The 21,855-nt window shown below is 41.8% G+C and overlaps 2 protein-coding genes across 2 annotated transcripts; both read left to right on the top strand.

The window, feature by feature from the left end:
• The first annotated feature begins 1,258 nt into the window (after positions 1-1,258).
• Positions 1,259-9,082, top strand: LOC104079715 (leukocyte elastase inhibitor-like). The gene is made up of 8 exons (XM_009581845.1): positions 1,259-1,358; positions 2,456-2,633; positions 3,935-4,048; positions 5,728-5,862; positions 6,263-6,380; positions 6,759-6,901; positions 7,485-7,640; positions 8,524-9,082. Exons 2-8 carry the CDS (start codon positions 2,466-2,468, stop codon positions 8,926-8,928), a joined length of 1,239 nt encoding a protein of 412 aa, XP_009580140.1. The 5' UTR covers positions 1,259-1,358; positions 2,456-2,465; the 3' UTR covers positions 8,929-9,082.
• Positions 9,083-13,487: 4,405 nt separating this feature from the next.
• LOC104079714 (heterochromatin-associated protein MENT-like) lies at positions 13,488-19,466 on the top strand. Its single transcript, XM_009581844.1, has 7 exons — positions 13,488-13,655; positions 14,548-14,634; positions 15,029-15,166; positions 15,704-15,821; positions 16,536-16,678; positions 17,815-17,982; positions 19,056-19,466. The coding sequence occupies exons 1-7, from the start codon at positions 13,488-13,490 to the stop codon at positions 19,464-19,466; spliced, it is 1,233 nt and encodes a 410-aa protein (XP_009580139.1).
• Positions 19,467-21,855: the final 2,389 nt, after the last annotated feature.

Below are 21,855 nucleotides of genomic sequence, written 5' to 3'. Positions count from 1 at the left end.
TTCAAAAGACCTGAGGGGCAGGAAAACACCATCCGATTAAAGTCATGCGGTTCCTCACAAGCAGGAAAGCAACTTTAACAAAGCTTTTGGTTCCCAAATTATATTGATGCAGAAGGTTCACCATTGGCAAGGGACCCTTTGCAGCTGCACCCTCCTATGCTCTACACCAGATTTTGCAGATACTCCCATGGCTCATTCCTCATTACAGGATCCTCTGTGCCAGCCACTGACCTGCAACATAAGTCCATGTTAAATGTATGCTCACAGACAGCAGGTCAGAAGAAAGCTCCCAGAAGGCAGTTTATGACGAGGAGATAGACCTTGTGAGTGAGTCTTGCTCCGTGTCGAGGAGGAACAAGCAGCCTCTATCCTGGTTTTCAAGGTGGTATTATCAACAGTGCAGAAAGGTAAAGAATGAAATAAAGGGCAAGGGTAGGATTACACAGGGTGTTTCAGTTAGGGGCCAGAGTGGGGATGGACAGCTACAAAAAGGACAACAGAGGAAGGGACAGCATGACTGCAAGGAAAATCGCCGAAGGAGGTATTTTAGTAGCCGAGGCAAGGAAAAAAAGAGGATTTGTCAGAACATCCATTTCTGGAATGGAAAATATGGAATAGATCTCTGAGGTGCTACCTTGGTCAAACAGCAGCTTTCAGATTAGGGTTGGGAAACAGAAGCAGAAGAAAAATGAAGTCTAATCTAAGACCCACACCAGGTTCTAGTGATGTCACCACTGATAATAAAAGCAAGGGTCTGGTGCCTGTTTCTCAACCTTCACTATCTCACAGTGACAACATTTCACTTGTTGTACAGTCTTAGAATCCTCCAAGATTAACAAAATCCGTGTTTCTAAAACAGAAACCCACCAGGAGTGACAAATACTTTCTCAGTAGGAAACAGACAATAGAAAAACTCACACATAAGAAGTCACTGTCTTTTCTCTGTCTGTCTGTTCCTCAGAAATAACTTCTATTAGACGAATCATAAAAGAAGTAGGTCAGCAACTGCCTTTTTTTAAAACCCTCCAAACCGCAAAAGAAAGGTTGTTTAAAGTAGTGCGGGTTCAAGTTGTTACTAGCCTGTTGCCACAGAAGTGTTTATAGAAATACTTCTGCAGTCAGTTTTGTAAGGTTCTTGTATGGTATCATTCTCACCATCACTTCACATCCTACTCTGAGATGATTCAGTTCTTCCACAGGGATGTGGCCTTCAGGGCATAATAAATTGCACAGTCTTGAGTCATACGAACCTTTGCAGAACTGGCCAGACACACTATAAATTCACCCTACCCTTCACGTGAACTGCAGAAACCTTGGAGACACCCAGAGCAGCAGTGTTCCTCCCTGCACAAAACAAGGTACTGTAATGATTTCTAGAGATTATTTATTTCATATATTCTTGGATGATGTTGCTTTGTTGACAAATGTATAGAGAAAAAGGAAGCAGGGATCTGAATTGGAAACAACAAATGCTTGGGAAAATAATTAACTAAGATGGCACAGGCATGGTCTAGAAGGTGGAAGTCTTAAAAATATACAGGAAGAGCAATTTATTGTACAGAGTTCTATAATTTCTAGACCTCCCTGGCTAGCATACCTATCATAGCAGAGTAAGAACCACTGTGTTTCTTTAAGTCAGCTAATTTGTTCCTGTGCTCTTCAGTTCTTACAAACATTGGGTCAGCTTCTGGTTTGCAAGCTGCTCGGGACACGAATGGTCTTTATTCTAAGGCCACCCTATACGAATCAGAGTAGCTCCTAGTCCCTGCTTAGATTTCTCAGCTAAACCTGCAATGCAAATGACAAATGGCAGCACTTCTGGTCTACTGAACATGGAAACCTTGTCCTGCAGAAGAACTGGGAAGCTAGGATCTGGGCTAGTGCTGTAAGACAGAGTTTCAGGACGGTTTTGAAAGTCAAAAAGGGAATTCAGGATGCTTAGCATGCAATAGTTGGGGCAGTGCTTGCCCAAGCATTGGAAGGAGTATTTTGTCCTGTCCTAAAAGTGTAGTTTGACTGTTACTGTTCCCAGAGTATTTGTTCACTACAGTGATGAGCATCAAAAGGCTCTTGCACAAATTGAAGCATAAAAGATGTCATAAGAGACGGTCTCTCAGTATCCTCTAGCCCAGGCACTGGCGAGTAACATTATCAGCTGTCACTCCAAGATGCTGTAAAGGACAGTGCAATAAATGTCCCAGTGAACAAACACAAAAAGGTTGGAGGCTGCTTTTTCCCTAACCCAAATGATAGCTAGCATCCTCAGTAAAACAGGACATGCTACACTTTATATGACTTTATAACAGTTAATCCTCCTTATTCTTCATATAGATAAATAATTTTAGAAAACTTTTAAAACACAGAAGAAACTTCAAAAACTGAAGAGAAACTTGCAGGCACATAGCAGTCATAATTAGTGGTTCACTAATAGCATCTTTTCTCCCTTTCTGTGCAGGTTCAGAACAATGGAAGCTTTGAATAAAGCAAACACAAGCTTTGCTCTCGACTTTTTCAAACATGAGTGTCAGGAAGATGGTGACAAGAATATTTTATTCTCCCCTTTGAGTATTTCATCTGCCCTGGCTACTGTTTATTTGGGAGCCAAAGGTAACACTGCAGATCAGATGGCAAAGGTGAGTCTGGGCTTCAAAAGGTAGCTGTCTGAAAGGGCTGATCTCTTGGAATAACATCCTCTATGCAAGAAATTTACTATGATGGAACAGAGGAAAGCCATAAGCAGAAAAATTACTCTAATCTAAACTCTACACACATATATGCCAGCTCCTGTCTCACCCCTGATGTGCACTGCAATGAATAGACCAGTTCTCTGCTTGTGCAGGTCAAAGAAATAGTCTACTCTAGTCTCTGGAAACAGGCCCCCAACAAATGAGAGAAGTGGCACTGGTGACATTGTCTCCTTTTAAATCTCACCAGCAGAAATAAGGGATCTTCTTCCCAAAGCTCAGTAACTTGAGCACTCACCAGGGAGTGGAAGACCTGGATTCTCCTTCTACTCTGCCACAGACAATTCCCATCTCACATCTCATCTCTTTGGAAATGACCCCACACAAAAAGACTCTCCCCTATAGCTATTATAAGTTTTGCACTTTGCTAAACATATATCCACATCCACAAGAACAGAGAAGAAACACGGTGAGACTACAAGCCTTTCTTTGGGATATGTATTTTACAGGCAAAATCACTTACTGAAATCGCTAAGTCGTATTTGTACAAAGTCCATAGCTTCAGCAGGTGGCAGTGAGAGCAGCCCCAGTGCACAGTCTCCTAGCTCCTATCATAGGAGGTGAGGCTTGTGAGTTTGCATCTGCTAAGGCAGAAGAAGTTGTCCCACCTGCTAAGGCAGTGATCTAACTCCTGATTTACAGGACAAAAGAGGGCTAGGAGGGTAACAAAGAAAGGAGTGATCTTCTGCTAGGAAGAAGGGAAAACAAAAAAAGAGGCTCAGCTCTTCTGAAAAATGTTCCAAGGTTGGATGCACCTCCTTGTAGCCTGGGTAAGGTGCACATGCCCAGAGGGATTTAAGGCATGAAGCTGCCCCCATCGTTTTCATGCTTTCTGACACACAGCAGCGCTCCATTTAGATGTCTGCTTTCATAGTCCCCATCTGGAGATAACTGGCTTTTCCCAGGTATTAACTGGTCAGCCCAGGGCATAACTCAAAGCAGGCAGATTCTTCTAGAAAGGCTGGTTACATGAGAGTTCTGCCCTGCAACCCTCAGCTTAGTGTGCTCATGACATTTTGTAGACACAGGTCTCAAGGCCTAACCAAAGATTTCATATTCAGTCATGACTGGACACAAGAATAAAATGTGAGTTTGACTCTCTTCATCACCAGTCCCATGAATCACTGAAAGATTCTACTGAAACAGCAAATTTTCTATCGTTGCATTTAGTATTGCTTTTTCCACTATAGGTACTTCATTTTAACAAAGCTGAAGGAGCCAGAAACGTCACCACAACCATAAAAATGCAAGTCTATTCCAGAACGGAAGATTTCCTATCAAATCGATGTGCCTGTTTCCAGAAGGTATCTCACCAAGTCTAGTGATCAAGCTATGGGCATGGTCACATCTTCTCTTGCTTTTTTTCCTTCCACATTTGCATTTGCCTATGTTTGCCTTCCTCAGATGTAGTGTACACAATTAATCAGTACAGCATCCTGTGATACCTTCATCTAATGCAATACTTATTATATGCTTCCTCTTTTTAGGCAGAATTGCAAAAACTAACCTCAAATTTGCAAAATTTAAAATTTAATGTTACCATTCTCTGTCAATGTACCTCTTGATCTTTTTCCTTTAGCTTTGAGGAGAGATTTCTTTCTCAAATTATTACTGTTCAATAGCTAGCTATTTAGCAAAAACATGTTCTTTGAACAGGCATGGTTCCTACCTCAGAGAGCTAATCACAAGAACAGAGCAGCCCTCCCACACATTTGATTGCAGCATCAAGACAACAAAAAACAGAGTATTAACTTTTCCAGGCTATCTATGCCTTCTAGCCTTCTTCAGAAATTAGTTTCCATTTCAGTTGATTAGTTAGCAAAATAAATTGCCATGCTGGAATTTCCCAAGGTAGACCAGTTGCTTGCAATAAATCTTAGAGAAGTGGAAATCATTATATTCCTGAGATATTTCTTTGACATACTGGCAGGCATCTTGTACCAAAGTATACTTAATTTAAGATAGCAGAAAAATACAGAAAAGCAGACGTGATCCCTCTGAGTCAGTAAAGGCAGGTTTTCCTCATTGACAATTCAACCATGGTGGCGTCAAGCTCTTCTCCCTGCTCTTTCCCGTCATTCTTATTCTTTGTGGAGAGTGAGCCATTTCCCTGCAGGCTGCCCACAAAGCCCCAGCGGCCACGAGTTCTGATGAACAGGAACCTGGATCTGCATTCCACAGTCAAATCCTATGGCAGGAAGATTTATTTTAGGGGCTGTGTCAACAACTCATTTGCACTGCATGAACAGGAGAGGGATTGTTCCTCATGAGTAGTACTTGTCTGAATTGTAAGAATTACAGAGTGCTGTGCCCTACAGAGTAGGGCAAAGGGACCGTTGTAACAGTTTAGAAATTTAAGTGTCTGTTCATCCCTCTGATTCTGATGTAATGACAAGATGAATACAGCACAGATTTTCAGTTTACTAATTCACAGCTTCACTTCCTTGAGCTCATTTGAGAGTTTGAGCCCACATTTATTTAATCCTGTTACTTCAAGATAACGAATTTACTGCAATTTACTGCAATTACTGCAACATTAAAAAAATTACAAAATATTAACATTAAGAGCAAGATTAATAAATTTAGGGGAAAACTTTCCATGTAACACACTCAACTTTCATAAATGAAACGAGTTACACAGCCAAATCTTCATGCATTGTTTAACAATTACGTTCTGTCTCTCACTCTCTGGATATACTTAGTTTCACAATCTCCACTTAGAAACCCTCAAATGTTTTACATAGCTCAGGCTTTTACCACTTGCATTCTGAGGCACTTAGAGTGTCTATACCATGTCTGCAACTTTTAATACTTTCAAATGATTCTTTTAATAGCTGTCTGGCTTAGAACACCTCTTGTGTTGCAATACAAGTAACAGATCACCTTAATAGAAATACTTTACATGGAGCTGCATGAAGGAAGAAATCAGAAATTTTGAACTATTTCACACAACAGATGAGTAACTTTTTTCCTTTTCTCCAAGACAGAAACTGGCAAATCGGATGATATCCATACTGGGTTTAAAGCACTCAACTTTGAAATCAACCAACCCACTAAAAATTACCTGCTTAAAAGTGTTAACCAGTTATATGGAGAAAAAGCATTGCCTTTCAGTAAGGTAGGTAGGCCATTTATTCAGATCATGTAGTGCCATTTAACCTTTATGATCTATCTACGACAACATACCATAATCGATATGCTTTTAAATATTTTCATCACATCTGCAAATCATGTTGTTATCCTTAACATAAGTATTTTCTATGAGACTCTTCCTTAGACTTTGAACACTAAAATTTCAGTTTTATGGGATGTGTATCTAATTTCAGGGTGATTTGCAGATGTGGTTAGGTGCAAACATTTAAATTGAGTATTTCCACTAAAACATACTTTGTTCCTTTGACAAAATGCTGTGTCTATGTAATTTTTATCACGTTTTCTCTCTATTTGGCTGTAGTTATTTATTAGCATTCATATTGGCAGGCAACAAACATAAGACAGCTGTCTCTCTTGCACTGCAGGAATACTTACAGTTAGCCAGGAAATACTACAATGCAGAGCCACAATCAGTTGACTTTGTGGGAGCAGCAGATGAAATCAGAAGACAGATCAACTCCAGGGTCGAACACCAGACTGAAGGTAAGCTCCTGCCTCTCCTCTTCCAATTCAAAAAGAAGCCATTTTGGCATTGAACAAAGTCTCTTTACCCAAGGGGCCCAAGGCAGGTAAACAATTCACCTCAGAAAGGTAAATCAGATCAGTTTTCCTAAAGCAGTCATCCACTGACAAGCACTTACTAGAAGTGTCCTCCATCTGAACATGTGAGGAAGGTGGTTTACTCTTCTTTGTAAATCAAGGTTACCCCAGGAATCACTTATTTGCAAATAATCTCAAGCTAGAAGCGTGCTATGTCAGCACTTACAATTTCCCTGGCTTATATCTGCAGAAATTGTGCCAACACTTACTCCGAAACAGTAAAACTGCACCAATGTGTAAATGTCCTTCTGTTTTCTCTAGGTAAAATCCCAAATCTGCTGCCTCCTGGATCTGTAGATTCGCTCACCAGACTAGTCCTGATAAATGCGCTCTACTTCAAAGGAAACTGGGCAACAAAGTTTGAAGCTGAAGCTACCAGGCAAAGGCCTTTCAGAATAAACACGGTATGGAAATATACTGACCTATATCCTAGACTGCAGGTGGAAAAAGCAGTGAAAAAGATGAGGGAGAGAAATTCCTGTCAGTCTTTAAATCCACATGAAATCCGGCATGAAAGTTATTCCATTTAATGCATACAGTATATTTTCTTCACCATATCTTCAGCACAAAGACTGCACACACATACTAGCACCTGAGCCAAAAGTAAAATTGTCAAAAGCTGACTTGAAACAAGCTTCTGTTCTCTGAAGGCAGGGAAAACAAAGAGGTGAACAAAACTGTATGGGTTAGTTCTTTACATTTTATTTTTTAACCATACAACAAATCAGAGTGGAATACAGCTTCCTGTAATAGGTGTCATCTGAGACATCTTAGATAGACAGCCTGCCTAGCCTCCAAGTGCCTTTCCAGAAGACCAGAGACCCTCTGTAGATCCTGTGTCCTACCACTTAGAGCCATAAGGATGTCTCAGACACACTGGGCAGCTTGTACAGTAAATACAACAAACTTCCCCTGTACTACTTTAACTCAGTCCTTTACTGTTCAGTCAGAGTACAAATGACAAACATCTAATTCGATTTGTTGCAGCATACAACTAAATTAGTGCCAATGATGTACCTGAGTGATAAATTTAACTGGACCTACATAGACTCAGTCCAGACTGACATTCTTGAGCTTCCATACGTCAATAATGACCTCAGCATGATTATCCTGCTACCAAGTGACATCACCAGCCTACAAAAGGTAAAGCAACTGAGAACATAAATCATGTGAAAAAACAAGAGTGTCATTATTTACTTATTTTATGCATGTGCGAGGTAAAAGACCAGGTTGCAGTCATGTTTCTAGGAAGAAGGTCATGTTTCTGATCAGGGTCAAGGAAAAGCAAAGCCCAAACTTGGTCTAGCACTGTGAACCTGAACTTCTTGGAGCTCAGACTAGATTTCTTACTCTTGGCAGCTGGCAATTCTGTGGTTCCTAGTGTTGATCAGTCCTGAAATAGGTAACCCAAACGATACAAGACTGGCTCGTCTTCCAGCTGAACAAAAATGAGGACAGAAAGCCAGCCCTTCCGGGATTCACTGCCTGTACTGATTCAGAAACATACGATTCCATTCCAAAAAAAACCCCACAAATTGGACAGCCTTCATTACTTTCCAGGAAGTCCACAGCTAATACATATGGACACTGCCACCTTCTGTAAAGAGATGGATCCTGCCTTTGGATAATAAATTATTAAAATAAATTATTATTAAATTCTCATTTACGTTAGGGCATGTTCTGTAGGAAAAAAGCTCTTCTCAGTAAATTCTAAAATGTAGGGAAGACAGAAATGTGAACAGCAAATCAACCAGACTATTGTCACTTGACACTGATGTTTTTGTTCTGCAACTATTTAACCCGTCCTGACAATTACTGAGAACAGTTCAAATACTGCATTGACCTACTGTAGAGCAACATACCCCTTTAGTCAAAAAGATCTCCAAATTGGTCTTTCACTACTGTTTTTTTGTACTCTTACAACAGCCTGAAAAGTTCTCCATTTAAGAAAAGAAAAGAAAGAGCCCTTAGGGCATAGGTTTTTGAATGCTCTGTAATTTTCTGATTCTCTTTTTACTAACTGCAGCTAGAAAGAGAATTGACTTTTGAAAACTTGTCTGCATGGACCAGCCCAGAATTAATGGAGAAAATGAAAATGGAGGTTTATCTACCCAGGTTCACATTAGAAGAGAAATATGACCTCAAATCTACTTTAAGCAGTATGGGGATACAAGATGCCTTCACTGAAGGTCAAGCTGATTTCACAGGAATGTCAGAGAATGGTGAGCTGTTTTTGTCACAAGTTTTTCACAAGTGTTATCTGGAAGTCAGTGAAGAAGGCACAGAGGCAGCAGCTGCCAGTTCAGCAGCACTGGCATCACGAAGTCTTGGTGCTACCGTTATTTTTGTAGCAGATCACCCTTTCCTCTTCTTTATCAGGCATAACAAGACCAAGAGTATACTCTTCTTGGGAAGGTTCTCTTCCCCCTAGAAACTCGACCATTACTAAACAGACCCTCGCAACAACAATAATGAACAAAATACACACCACGAAGAGCATCTCAATAGTCTGTGCACTACTACTTCATTTTCCTGTACTGTTGACAAATGTCTTAATGTTAGAAGAGAACACATATTAAAAATAATCTGGAATCCAAGCCTCTGGCTCATTTTCCTAGCCAAAGAACCCAAAAAATGGTTAGCACTGCACTCTAAGTACCAAACTGTGCACAGAACAACATTGATGGGTCTTTTCAGTGCTTTCTGAAGCAAAACTGCCACAATGCAGAACGGACTAAGTTGATCTAAAACAGTAATTCCCAACACACTTGCTTTTGTATATAAGAAGAAAAGAAACAAGAAAAACTCCTTCCTGCAGAATGCTGCCGCATCTCCATTGGTTTCAGCTCACTAAGCTGGTCACCCCAGGAGGGCTACCTCGCCCACGTTCTTGTCAGTTTTATACCAACTTTGCAGCCTGGCACAGCTGCTAATGAAATAAACCTGCAAAATCCTCTGTGTTCCTGACACTGGTACTTCTTTTGTGCATGCGAATGGGCTAACACATGTACTTTCTAATGTCTGTCCCACAGCAACTGGAAAATATTGAACAACAATAGAGAATTGGAGGAAAATAAAACCTATGTGCCTTGAAACCTTCTCCTTTGTAACCTTTCATGCATTCAACACTGTTGCCAGCCCAGCACTGCTTTATTCTCATTTTGCTTTGTCACTTATTTCACTAGTTGGAAGCAAGATCAGATTGGAGAATCAACCCTGTAATACTAACTCCCTAAGTGCCTTCTGGAAGATTACATGCAAATCCCCCAGTACACATTTACTCCTGTGACAGCTCTTTCTCCTAAGGAGGAGAGTGTCCTAATCAGTCACGCACATTTGCAGGGGATGCTCCTAACTCTCTGAATTCAGAACAGAGAGCAAAGGACTGGGTCTCTTACAGGACTTGCACACCGCACCAGCATCTTACTAGAAATATCTCTTCTTGGGACATCAGGACTCCTTCTTCCTGACAAAGAGGAGACTGCTGTCACTGAGTCCTTTCTGTTTTCTTCCATGTGACCAGCTGCTTCCTTGGCTCTGCTTCCCAAATGGGAAGGAGCATAGGAAAAGTGTTGCGAAGCAAGTGCTTTATTGTATCCCCGTACAACCTCAACAGCACTGCCTTCTGTCTGACTCAGCTGTGAAACATGACACAGGATCCCTGTGCATTCAGATGCAATTCTGCCATGCCCTGCTTCACCCAATGCAAGGGCTTCACGTCCCCATAGGCAAGTCCCTTAAGCACTTCCTGATGTGCTTCAGGAATAAAGACAGGAAAGCCATGCCTGGCAGGCCAAGGAGGAACAAAACCACGACAACATGCACCCAAACTCACTGACAGGTCTTTAAAGTCAATGGAAATGTGAGTCACCTTTTCTCTCTCCTTCAACTATTTTAAGCATGATTGCAAAGATGACAGAGTTCATGTCCTCTTGGCAGTGCCAGATCACTACCAAATGGCAATGGCCACAACGCTTGAAGGGTGAGTTGCACATTAGGGAAAAACCTTTTCCCAGGGTGAGCAGCACAGCACTACAATATCTATATCCAGAAACCAAAACCAAGCATTCTAGTTGTGTGACCTTTTTACTAGTCATTTATTTTAAACAACAGACCAGTTGTCTCCACAACACCAGAAGACCACCGGAATTGGTGAACTGTTCTGCTATCCTGTCAGTAGACTATCATGATGTAACAATAGAGATGAGATTTTAATTCCATTGTCCTTTTGAAATGCCCAGAAAGGTTGGGGAATCTCCATCCTTGGAAGGGTTGTGGCTGACCTTACCTACTGATGGCCCTGCTCCAAGCAGGAGGTTGACCTCTGGATGTCCCTTTCAATTAACATGTGTGATTTTCTCTCTCTTGTCAACAGTCATTCTGCCTTGCCACCTCCCTTTCTCATCCTGCCTGGCATCCTTGCATCTTGAGTAGCAAAGGTACTACTGAGTAGTTTGCTCACTCTCAGCATACTTCTTTGGGACTTGAAGTCTCCTGGTTTGGGCTTTCCCACCACCTAACCATTCAGCTGACCTTTCTCCTATCCTGATTTCTTGACTTACTCATCGTACTAAAACCAACACTTGTTTAATTTGTGGCATTTCTTCATTGCCTTGCACAACATTGATTTCTGCCACTTTTTAGAAGACTTGACCCACTCTGTTCCTGTAATCAGGCTTGCAGCAAAATGCTTAGCACACAGTACAGTTTCCTTCCCTTCCTCCATGCCCCTTCCCCTGTCCCCCAGGGTCTTACAGTTGTTGCTGCCACCTTCTCCTTCTTCCACCACCCAACAGCAGCCCGACTCTTTTCTGGGACTGCAGAGTGACAACTACTGTGCCATATTTGCCCCCGTTGTATTTTTTCACTCCATCCTTGCGCGAGCCCTCCCAGTGGGGTTGTTTCAGTCCTTGCCCTCCTTCACTACATGCAAGTACTGTGCACTAACTCAGTGTTTTGCAGTGTTTCTGTTAAATGATTCCCAGCCATGGTTGCAATAAGATTTCTTCACCGTCACAACCAGTGAGGTGTCCATCCCTTACCCTGAATGGTCCTTCATGGCTTTGCCTCTGTCTGTGCTCCTAATGATCTTCAATCCGAAGCTGGACTCCCAGTGTCTAATTCAATCACTAAGCTTGACATTTTATGCTGATGTACTGCATTTGAAACCCGGGAGTCACAGCTGCACAGAAACCCAGGAGTCACAGCTGCACAAAGCTGGAGAGAAGAAACAGGCCTACAATATCTATATCCAGAAACCAAAACCAAGCATTCTAGTTGTGTGACCTTTTTACTAGTCATTTATTTTAAACAACAGACCAGTTGTCTCCACAACACCAGAAGACCACCGGAATTGGTGAACTGTTCTGCTATCCTGTCAGTAGACTATCATGATGTAACAATAGAGATGAGATTTTAATTCCATTGTCCTTTTGAAATGTCTAAAACTGAAAAGTGACAAGGTCAACAAGGAGGACAAAATTATATAAGATCTTTTGAGGATTTGGTAGAAAGGAGCTTTGGGTAGGCGGAAACAACCTGGATGTAAGGGAGAAGGAAAGGGAGGTGCAAGCAGTACTACATTTCTAAAAGTATTCATTGCTTAACACACAGACACAGAACCTGACCGAGGACAAGACCCAAGTCTTCTCTCTCATGGGATCAGAGGTAAATATTTAAACCAATTTAAGTAACTTTTCTGATGATTTAAAAAGGTGATCTGTGGCTTGCATGACTGTATAGGTAAATGATAATATACCAGTGTTATAGTGCATTATTCTTGTCTCATGTTTTTCTAGATGTCAACCCTTAGAGAAAATAAATCTCTGAGGCTAAGGAAAACTGCTAACTCGGGGCAGAACTGATCACAAGAAGGAAAGTTTTCTTAGGGTAGTAACTGTCTTATTAATTAAAATCTTCAGTTTAATAAAGGAGTCCCATACTTCAGGTGAAGAAAAGGCCATTTTCATTCTGCAAAGGCACAGCACTGCACATCATCAGGCCAGGGACTCAGAGGAGTATTCATTAGCAGAAAACAGAGAAATTTCCATCCGGATGCTCTCTTGGTTGTGTTCTCCAAGGAAAGAAAATCAGTCTGTGGTACAGATTTGGTACTGACAGCACACTGACTGCCAAAAGAACTGTAGCGGTTTGGCAACGAAACACTTGATAAATACCTGTAGACTCCAGAGATTGCCCACAATTTTTCTGTAGCTCCATTCCATAGATATAAATCTTAATAATAACAGTAACAATAACAACAACATTTCTGGTCTCTTGACTGGAAAACAACATGAGGCAGGTATTACTGGTCAAGTCTGGAATACTCATAACCTCAAGGAATCTGCCAGTTTCTGGGGAAAATAAAATTGCTGGAACATACAGAAGGGGTGGTAGGCACACATAATGAATAAAACTTCATCAATCTAAAAGCAAATAACAGCTTTTAGATACTACTCAGAATAGTGGCTGGCCAGGAAAAGCACACGAGCCTAAGAATTATGCCTGAATTCTTTCTCAGTATCAGCTCTCAATTCTATACAGATCCAAAATGAAGTAGTGGGAAACTCAGGCGTGTTGTGAACCCATGCACTAAAACTGCATTTAAATTCCCCTGGGAACGTCATTTTGATAAATCATTAGTTAAGGACGAAAAGGAAGAAAAATAGGCAGCTTACAAATCTGCACATTTTTGAAAACCAAAGGCAGAAAGAAACACAGAGAAAACTGCAGCTGTATAAAAGAGGACATATGTACAATTATAGGAAAATATTATCTGGATAACAAAAAACCTAAAAGAAATTGCTGCACCTAACAGGTGGCAAACAGTATCTGTGTGGAAGATAAAACATACAACTAGGCTATTAGTTTTAGTGGGTGCCAATGCATTGTGTTGCACATGTAACATTTCTCACTAACATGCACTGTGTACATAATTTTAATCATTCAAATAGTACAATTCTGTCTGTTGCCTCTTTCCAGGTTGTAGCAATGGAACTGGTCTCGACATCAGTTGGCAAGTTTACAGTTGATCTTTTCAACAAGCTGAATGAGACCAACAAGGGCAAAAACATTTTCTTTTCTCCTTGGAGCGTATCATCTGCTCTGGCTCTGATGTACCTGGGTGCAAAAGGCAATACAGCAACAGAGATGGCAGAGGTAAGTTGCTTTATGAAGCATACACCCCATACAGTACCTGGCTCCTGTACTGGCTGCAAAATTTAGTGTTAGACAGAAAAACTTGCCACCATGATGACAAGGAACCAAGGCAGACCAGAGCATGTAGCAAGCGAATGATAAATTTTATTCATTTCATAGCAGGTCCCCCTGTGGGTATCACATGCTGAGCATAAAGGTTCTCTGAACCTGGCTTCTGCTAAACTATTCTACACCTTCTAATTTACCCTGTGATTCTATGATTCTGTCACAGACGGGATACTCCCTTTGAGAAGCAAACAGCTGATGCCAGTAGCTCCTAACTAATTGGCAGGAGGCTTGCAGATCGCAGCACCATCCCTCTCTCCCCTGACCAGGATACATCTTTCTATCTTGATTTATGCTTTCCTAAAAAACTGCCTGACAATCCAGCAGGAAAATAGGAAGGGCTTTGGTATCTCCACAACCCCCAACCCAATCCTTCCTAATGCCACACGGGCACATTGCCAGCTCAGAGGGAGCTGTGGTGCTCAGCACTGCCCAGCACTCTCCTCTGTGTCACCGCACTCCTGTTCATGTGCCTTTGTACCAGTATCATTTGGGTTTGCACAAACACACTGCTGTTGCTGAGAGCTGGAAGGGAGTGCAGCCTTGCAGTGTGCAGGCAGGAGCACTGCGTCGATGCTCTGGGAGGGGGACGGTGCTACTCATTGTTACTCTATGGGATTTACGTATACTACAGCTTCAGCATCCCTTTGATTAGTCACCTAAGCAGCAGAGAGCACAGTGAGTTATCATACGGACCAAAACAAGACAACCATTTGATCCCCATTTGGCTTTAAGTCACACCAGTTCCTTCATGCCTATTTCTTACCTTTGGAAACTCTGCTTGCAGGTTCTTCATTTCACTCAAGCAGCAGGAACTGAAGGCTCTTCTTCTGTGGCCAGACCTTGTCGGGGGAGACCAAAGAGAAGAAAAATGGTATCTATTAGAACTGAAATCCCAGGATAAAGAATCTCCAGAATCAAAAAGTCCAGATACAGCTTTAGGAGTTCAGCATTTCTTGTCTGCACCCCTCTTTAAAGTACAAACCCTAACATACTTCACAACAGGTTCAAGTTCAGTTCCTTTCACTCACTCAGACTCTGAGAAGCATGGAAGGACAAGTCACTGGGATAGTCTGGAAGGTTTGCTGTATAGCAAAACAGTTAATCCAGTCATAAATAGAGCCCTGCAAATTGCAGTGATGGTAAACTTGGAAAAATAAAAAGTAAGAGAGAGGAACCCAAATCCCTCTCCCATATACATCACTTAACACGTTTTGAAAACTTCATGCAAAAATGCAATTGCTGAATGTATAGTTTCTCTTTCCAAGGATCCTGAGCACAAGAAAGCTGAAGATATCCATTCTGGCTTCAAAGAGCTCCTGACTGCCATCAACAAACCCAGAAGCACCTACTTGCTGAGAAGTGCCAACCGCATTTACGTGGAAAAAACCTTCCCGTTACTTCCTGTAAGTTAAATCTCAGAGAGGTGTAAGAAAAGGTGCAAAAAATATTTCTCATTTTAATTACTTGTCATTAATAGAACAGGTTTGAAGCTGACTTTGAAAACTGCAAATGAAGAGTCGTGGATTCCAGTGATAAAGTTAACTGGAAAATACCAGTCAGTCTGCTCACAGTATTTAAGGATGCATTGCCCTTTGGCTGTAGAGTAGGGATTCCTTTTCATGCAATATGGCTTATTATTGGAACCCCCAATATATACAATTGTAAATGAGACATTAAAATAAGCACATCCATGCGATGTGCACAGCCTTCCTCGCATCTCCAAATAAAAGTGGGAACAAAAGAAGGAAATTTTCTGTCCTTTGGTTATTTCTTAACTATTAACTCACAATCCAACAGAGAGTAACAAGCAAGATTCTGTAGTCCTCTAGGCCCAAGAAGCTATCAAAAAGTCCAAGAGCTAACAACTTCCCTTTGGGACTGAAAAATCCAGTATAGAACTTATTTCTTTATTTTTTTTCTTTTTTTTTGCTATTTTTCAGGGATACATACAGCTCAGTAAGAACTACTACAAAGCAGAGCCACACAAGGTTAACTTTAAGACAGCATGGGAACAATCCAGAAAGGAAATCAATGCTTGGGTTGAAAAACAAACTGAGGGTAAGCTGAGCTCAACCCCAACATCTTTCCTCTCCTATTAAGTCATCCTGCCATTTCCTTTGGGCAGGTGCCCTTGCTTCCCCATGTGCTACTGCAGCAGCCAGGTCATGCCTTCCAATGTGGACAGTGAGCAGAGATGCAGTGGGAGGACAGAGAAAGAGCAGCACACTTAAGCAGCTTCAAATACCTGATCCAGACCTCAGTGAGCTCCTTGGGGAGACTCCCATCAACTCCTCTGCGCTCTGCATCAGCTGGTCCTCAAGCACAACTGCTGCCCTGGCGCTGCACCCACGCACCGCAGGCAGAGCAGACAGAGGGGAGAAACACCTCTGCCTGCCAGTGTGCTCCAAGGCAGGCAGGGATGCTTACCTAGCTGTCCCATCCTGCACTGGCCAGAGGTGCTGGCCTCCTTTTGCCTGGCGTAACCAGCTGGTGAGGCAGTATATGGCTTTCTGCTTCTAGCTGCTTGCCATGAAGCTGTGACATTTTTTGGGGAAGGAGTCAATCCTTGTCAGCTAGCGAGGAGAACCAGGCAGCAAACGCTTTGGAAACTGTAAACAAACTAACTGATTCATGTCAGAGGGAGTATTTTAGGGAGTGGAGCATTGAGGCATGGACTTTTTCACTAAGGAGTTGAACTGAGAGAAAAAACAATCAAAACATGTCCTCACTGTGCTACACTGGAGTGAAACCTAAATCTTCTGATTTCAAAAGGCAAAATCAAGAATTTGCTGAGTTCACGAGATGTGGAAAACTCCACCAAGCTGATCCTGGTAAATGCTATTTACTTCAAGGCAAAATGGGAAGTGAAATTTCGGGCAGAAGATACGGATCTGCAACCCTTCCGACTGAGCAAGGTAAGCTCCTCTGGTATCCTTCTCACCGTAAACAGCCTGCTGACAACAGCTACTGCTAAAATCTTTCAATTTCGTAAGTCTTTTAGGTATCCCTGTGGTAACTAGACTCTCTGTGAAAAGCTGGTTACAGCAAAATGCGTCAGTGCTCAGCTCACTGCAACATTAAGGTGCTGCTCAGGTAAATGTTAATGAGCTCCAGATAACAGCCACCATTTCCAAAAGCACTAGAGTCACTTAAGACCTTTTGGTAAAACAGTGCTAAAAGGGCTAGATTGTAAAAACATGATTTTGAGAGTCCAAGCTTCATGAACAGGAACTACATGCCATGCCATGGATGAGTACGGTACCCGGGCCTCTGCGCTGTGCAGCCTAGCCAGGCGCAAACATACCTGCTCAAATACAGCTGCAACAGGGTACCCTGAATGGGTGCATGGTTGGGCAAGACTAGAAGAAATGTTAATGGCATGTATCTTCAGAAGATGTGTCAATGAATTCACATCAAAGGACAAAAGCTCTGTGCTATTTCCATCAACTGTAGCTTCTGCCTTCTGATTAGCATGTATACATCAGCTGCTTCTCTGAATGAAGGGATGTAGATGTTAAGAGAGCTTACATACTCCTGCAAAGGTGACTGCTTCCCAGGAACTCCCCTTATCATGAGCCCCTTTGCTCAGACATTAGTGTTATCTTCTGTTAAGGGTTGTGACATAGAGAGTAATCAGCTAGTGACTTTTTATTGCCAGAGAGAGGACACCACAGAAAAACTGCACAACACTCGTCCTCTTAAACCATAGCTGTTTCTCTGCTGTAGTGTTGTAAGGCCCATACCTGCTCCATCCCTGCTCCATCCCCCTAATCCTTGCAGACATTTCCAGCTCTCTTCCTCCCTCCTCTGTGGGCTGCTGTGCATGTTTTGGGGAGAAGAGAAAAATTAGTCAGTTCAGCCCCCAACAAAATGCTCTGGGACAAACACCAAGATAAGCAATATTGTCCAGTCAAGAAAAGGTTTGGAAAATGAATGACAAATTGCTGTTATAAATGCTGTTTACAAAGTCTCCTCCCCCTCCACCGCACTGAGTCATCGTCACCCTTCCTTTCAAGGAATGATTTCTTACTCATAAATAAATACTTTACAGAACAAGACGAAACCTGTGAAGATGATGCACATGAGATATACATTTCCAGTTCTCATCATGGAAACAATGAATTTCAAAATGATTGAGTTGCCATATGTGAAACATGAACTCAGTATGTTCATCCTCCTTCCTGATGACATCAAAGACAACACTACAGGTCTCGAACAGGTAAAAAAGTATGCTACACCCATTTTGTATCACCACCCAGTCATTAAAAAAAAAAGGACAGGCTGGAGACCATGTCTCCCCCTCTGAGGACATGCTGTTTGATCTCCTCCACTGGCTGAATTAATTTCCTTTAATATCTATCTAATCCCAAGAAAGTTCCTCCACATTGATTGCCCTTACTTTGTTAAGAACTGAAGACAGTCAACACTGTGCATAATCAGATTCTTAGCTCTTCAACAGCCCCATGACTGACACCAAATCCTACATAATCTGTAAGGGTTAGAGCTCCCTTCACTGCACATTCAGGAGGGACAGTACTGCACAAGTAGTCACAGCCTCTTCCTGAGATAACAGACACCTCTTCTCCATGGCCTGGAAGTTTATTCACCATCTTGTTCTCATTCTGTTTGCCCCCACACACATTTGTTTGCTGTCTGAAAAACTAGGATTTTGGTGAGACTGCATTTGCTACAATAATGAGATCTGCCATTGTAGTTACTACAATTGCAAGATTGTTAAATTCTTGGCATCTGTCATCTGTCAAGAATATCATTCATTGCTGTCCTCCATTTGATCTGAGCTGAACCCTGGTGACATAGTGTGCAGGACACAGAGTGGCAGTGAAAAATTTTGCTGCAAGCAGTTTGTTTTAAAATTGCCAAGGAAATACGTGCAATATTAACACCTGTTTCTATGGAACTGGACCAAACCACCTGCCGCACAGTTGGCAATCTCCCAGCAATTTCCTTCACATCAAGACTGAATTAAAAGCGAGGAAAGAACTACCTCAGGGGATGGCAGCTGCAGATGTTGGGTGCCCTGTCTTTCTTTTGCAATGAATTTGGCAGGGGTGGTACTCAAAACCTTGCAGCATTAAGTCTCAAATGTTTGTTGCACACCCTGCCTCTGATCATCAGTAAAACTGATTTATATTTCATGCTTTCAGTTAAATGTTAAATTCACCATTTAAAAACTGTTTAATTCATTAAATTGCCATAAAATTGATTAATTCATAGTTAATTAATTGTTTTTTCCTTGCAAACATCAAATTCCTTCTCTTTCTTAAACGATAGCTGGAAAGAGAACTAACATATGAGAAGCTCTCCGAATGGACTGATTCCAAGAAGATGACCAAAACTCTTGTGGATCTGTACCTACCTAAGTTCACAATGGAGGAGAGACATAACCTCAATAACAATCTGAACAGCATGGGAATGCGCAGTGCCTTCAGCAACAATGCTGATTTCAGTGGAATGGCTGAGACAGGTGATGTGTTGATCTCCCAAGTTCTTCACAAGTCTTTTGTTGTAGTTGATGAGGAAGGCACTGAGGCAGCTGCTGCTACTGTAGTTGTAGGTGCTGTAACTACATCTGTTGCCCATGTTCTGGAATTTAAGGTTGACCACCCTTTCCACTTCTTCATCAGACACAACAAATCCAAGAGCATCCTCTTTTTTGGCAGATTCTGCTCTCCCCTAGAATGAGTTATTACTTGCTCCCAGACAGCACCCAAAGTTCACTGTTCAATGGAAAAATGTGAACTGCAGTATTAAAAGCTCAACCTTAAGCCATGTAGCCATACTACTGAAAGTGTATGTCCTTTTTCCCCCCCCCCCCCAAGTAAGGCAGCACCCAGACACCACCCTGTGCCTCAAAGACCATCCCTCTACTGCTCCTTTCCATTGTCCTAATGAGACAGCCCTCCACAGAAAACAGAGTGCAGAATTTTCCTCCCTTGCATCAAACCTGCTCTTCTGGCTTTGTTGTTCAAGAGTAAGGTGTAACCATAAAAGCTCTCCGCACACAGGCCATCATCTATTCCCACTCCAAGCACCGACTTCAAGGGAAATGCAGTTCACCCTCTTGAATCTCCCAGGGAGGAAAAAAATCCCTGAAAGAAAAAAAAAGAACTTGTATGCTCTCTTTTCCTCACTGGGAAACCTGCATTTGCATTACAGTGCAGTTTCCCTATGTTCATTTCAAATTTAAAGACTGTTGGAAATTAACAAAATTTAATACAAACTCAGAATAATCTCAAAATGCCCCTCGCTTTCCCCTGTCTCATCGTGTGCATACAGGCACTTTACATTCATTCTCTCCTGCCCTCGCAGCTTCAAGAAAAAATGTGGCAGTGCAGGAAAATGGTCCAGCCCTTAACATTTAATTGCTGACTTCTAATCACCTTGCATTTTTTCCTCATTTTTCTAAACTTTGTAGGTTAAGGTTGCTGAGTGTTCCAATCAGCAAAAATGCTAGGAAAACTATGAGCAACATGCTTCTTGCTACCTCTTATTGATAAGCAATCTAAAACCTCCAGAATTCATATCTGCTTCCTCTTTTTAATTTAACCTAATGATACCTGTTTCCTGGCTAATATCTGCAAAATTTCCTTGCTACCTATATCACTGATCAATATACGATTTATGTAATGATTTATAATGAATTATGTAACTTTGGAGTGCATCTCAGCAAAGATAGTCATGGTATTGACAGAAACATGGTATTGACAGATTTTGACTGATGCTTTACTTCATAATTTTACCATGATCTGCATTTAATCAAATAAATGAACTTGGAGTTGTGTTTGTCTTATTCAAGACACTGACTTATCTGGTTCTCTAAGACCATCATGTAAGATGCACAACTGGAGCACATTTCCATTCTTGCCATTCCAAATCAACCACCACATCATCCTGATTGACAAAGCTGACACACTTAGTTCTTATTTTCACTAGGCTTCAAACAGCCCTGAAAACACTGTTATTCAGCATGTTATCTTGGGCATTTACTAAACATACCAAATCAAATTAAACTTTGTGATAAGCAAATTTTTGTTCACTTAGCCAAGGCGTTTGAACTTTTCTTTTTAAGCATTCAGTTTCCCATTTTTGACCACTGCTTATTGCACTATCGGCCCCCCTGGGACCTACTCGGGAGGCTTGTTTTCCTGTCACAACACACTGGAAATAAAAAGTCTGACTACAGCCTATAGCCCAGAAGTGCAGCTTCCAAACATCCCTTTTGCCCACGTACAATAGTGAACAAGCAATGCTGCACTGGCAACATGAGTTCCCTCCATTGGCTTGGGAGGGCAGCAGTCATGCTTTCCTGTTGCCACGAGGAATAACATAAAGTTTTGTAGCCGTTGTGGTACTCAGTAAGCACATGTCAGAGAACATTATCTAAGGCAACAAGATTTGAATGCAGGAGGGAGGTACTGTAAAAACATTTACTCTCAGCAAAATTCCACCTATAATTACAACTCACTCCACCTCCACAAAAGGTATTCTATTTGGAAATATGCTCTACCCAACAAAGTATACCTGCATCTTCTTCCGTGTACAAGGTGCTGCTTCTAAAATCAGTGCCCTCCCTTGCCTGTAACCCTCAGCTCAGGGTTCAGCTGTCTGTCATCCAGACCCTACGCTGGTGCAGCCCAGTTGTGTGCTGTTGACTCAGCTTTACTAAGAAATTTGTTGTTTAGGTGTGGAAAAGCACACAAGTGAAGGTCATGCAAAATAAGGAAAGTAAAAACACAAACAGAGAAGTTATTGTCAGGAGGGAATAGTCAGCATAGCAAGGCTTCAGGAGGAGAAACACTTGCCTGAGGAGGTATAAAATCTCAATTTTAAAAAAAATGAAGAATTGGAAGACAACAACTAGCAACATTGAGGCTGAGCCTCTTCTAGGGAGGAACAAAGACGAGCCCTCCTCCACTTGAGTGATGCCTGGCCAGCAGACTCATCAGGGTGGTAAGCATGTTAATTCTTAGCCTTGTAGCATGTTAATCCTATCTCTCTGCTCTGTGTATTCAACAATAAGTAATTACTGGGAACTCCTAAGTTGCGTATGCCCAGTTTGAAGAGTCACTTC

The sequence above is a fragment of the Fulmarus glacialis genome, unplaced genomic scaffold (assembly GCF_000690835.1).
Source record: "Fulmarus glacialis isolate BGI_N327 unplaced genomic scaffold, ASM69083v1 scaffold2497, whole genome shotgun sequence".
Lineage (NCBI taxonomy): Eukaryota > Metazoa > Chordata > Aves > Procellariiformes > Procellariidae > Fulmarus > Fulmarus glacialis.
The sequence above is the reverse complement of the archived record's forward strand: the minus strand, read 5'-3'. Positions and strand labels throughout refer to the sequence as shown.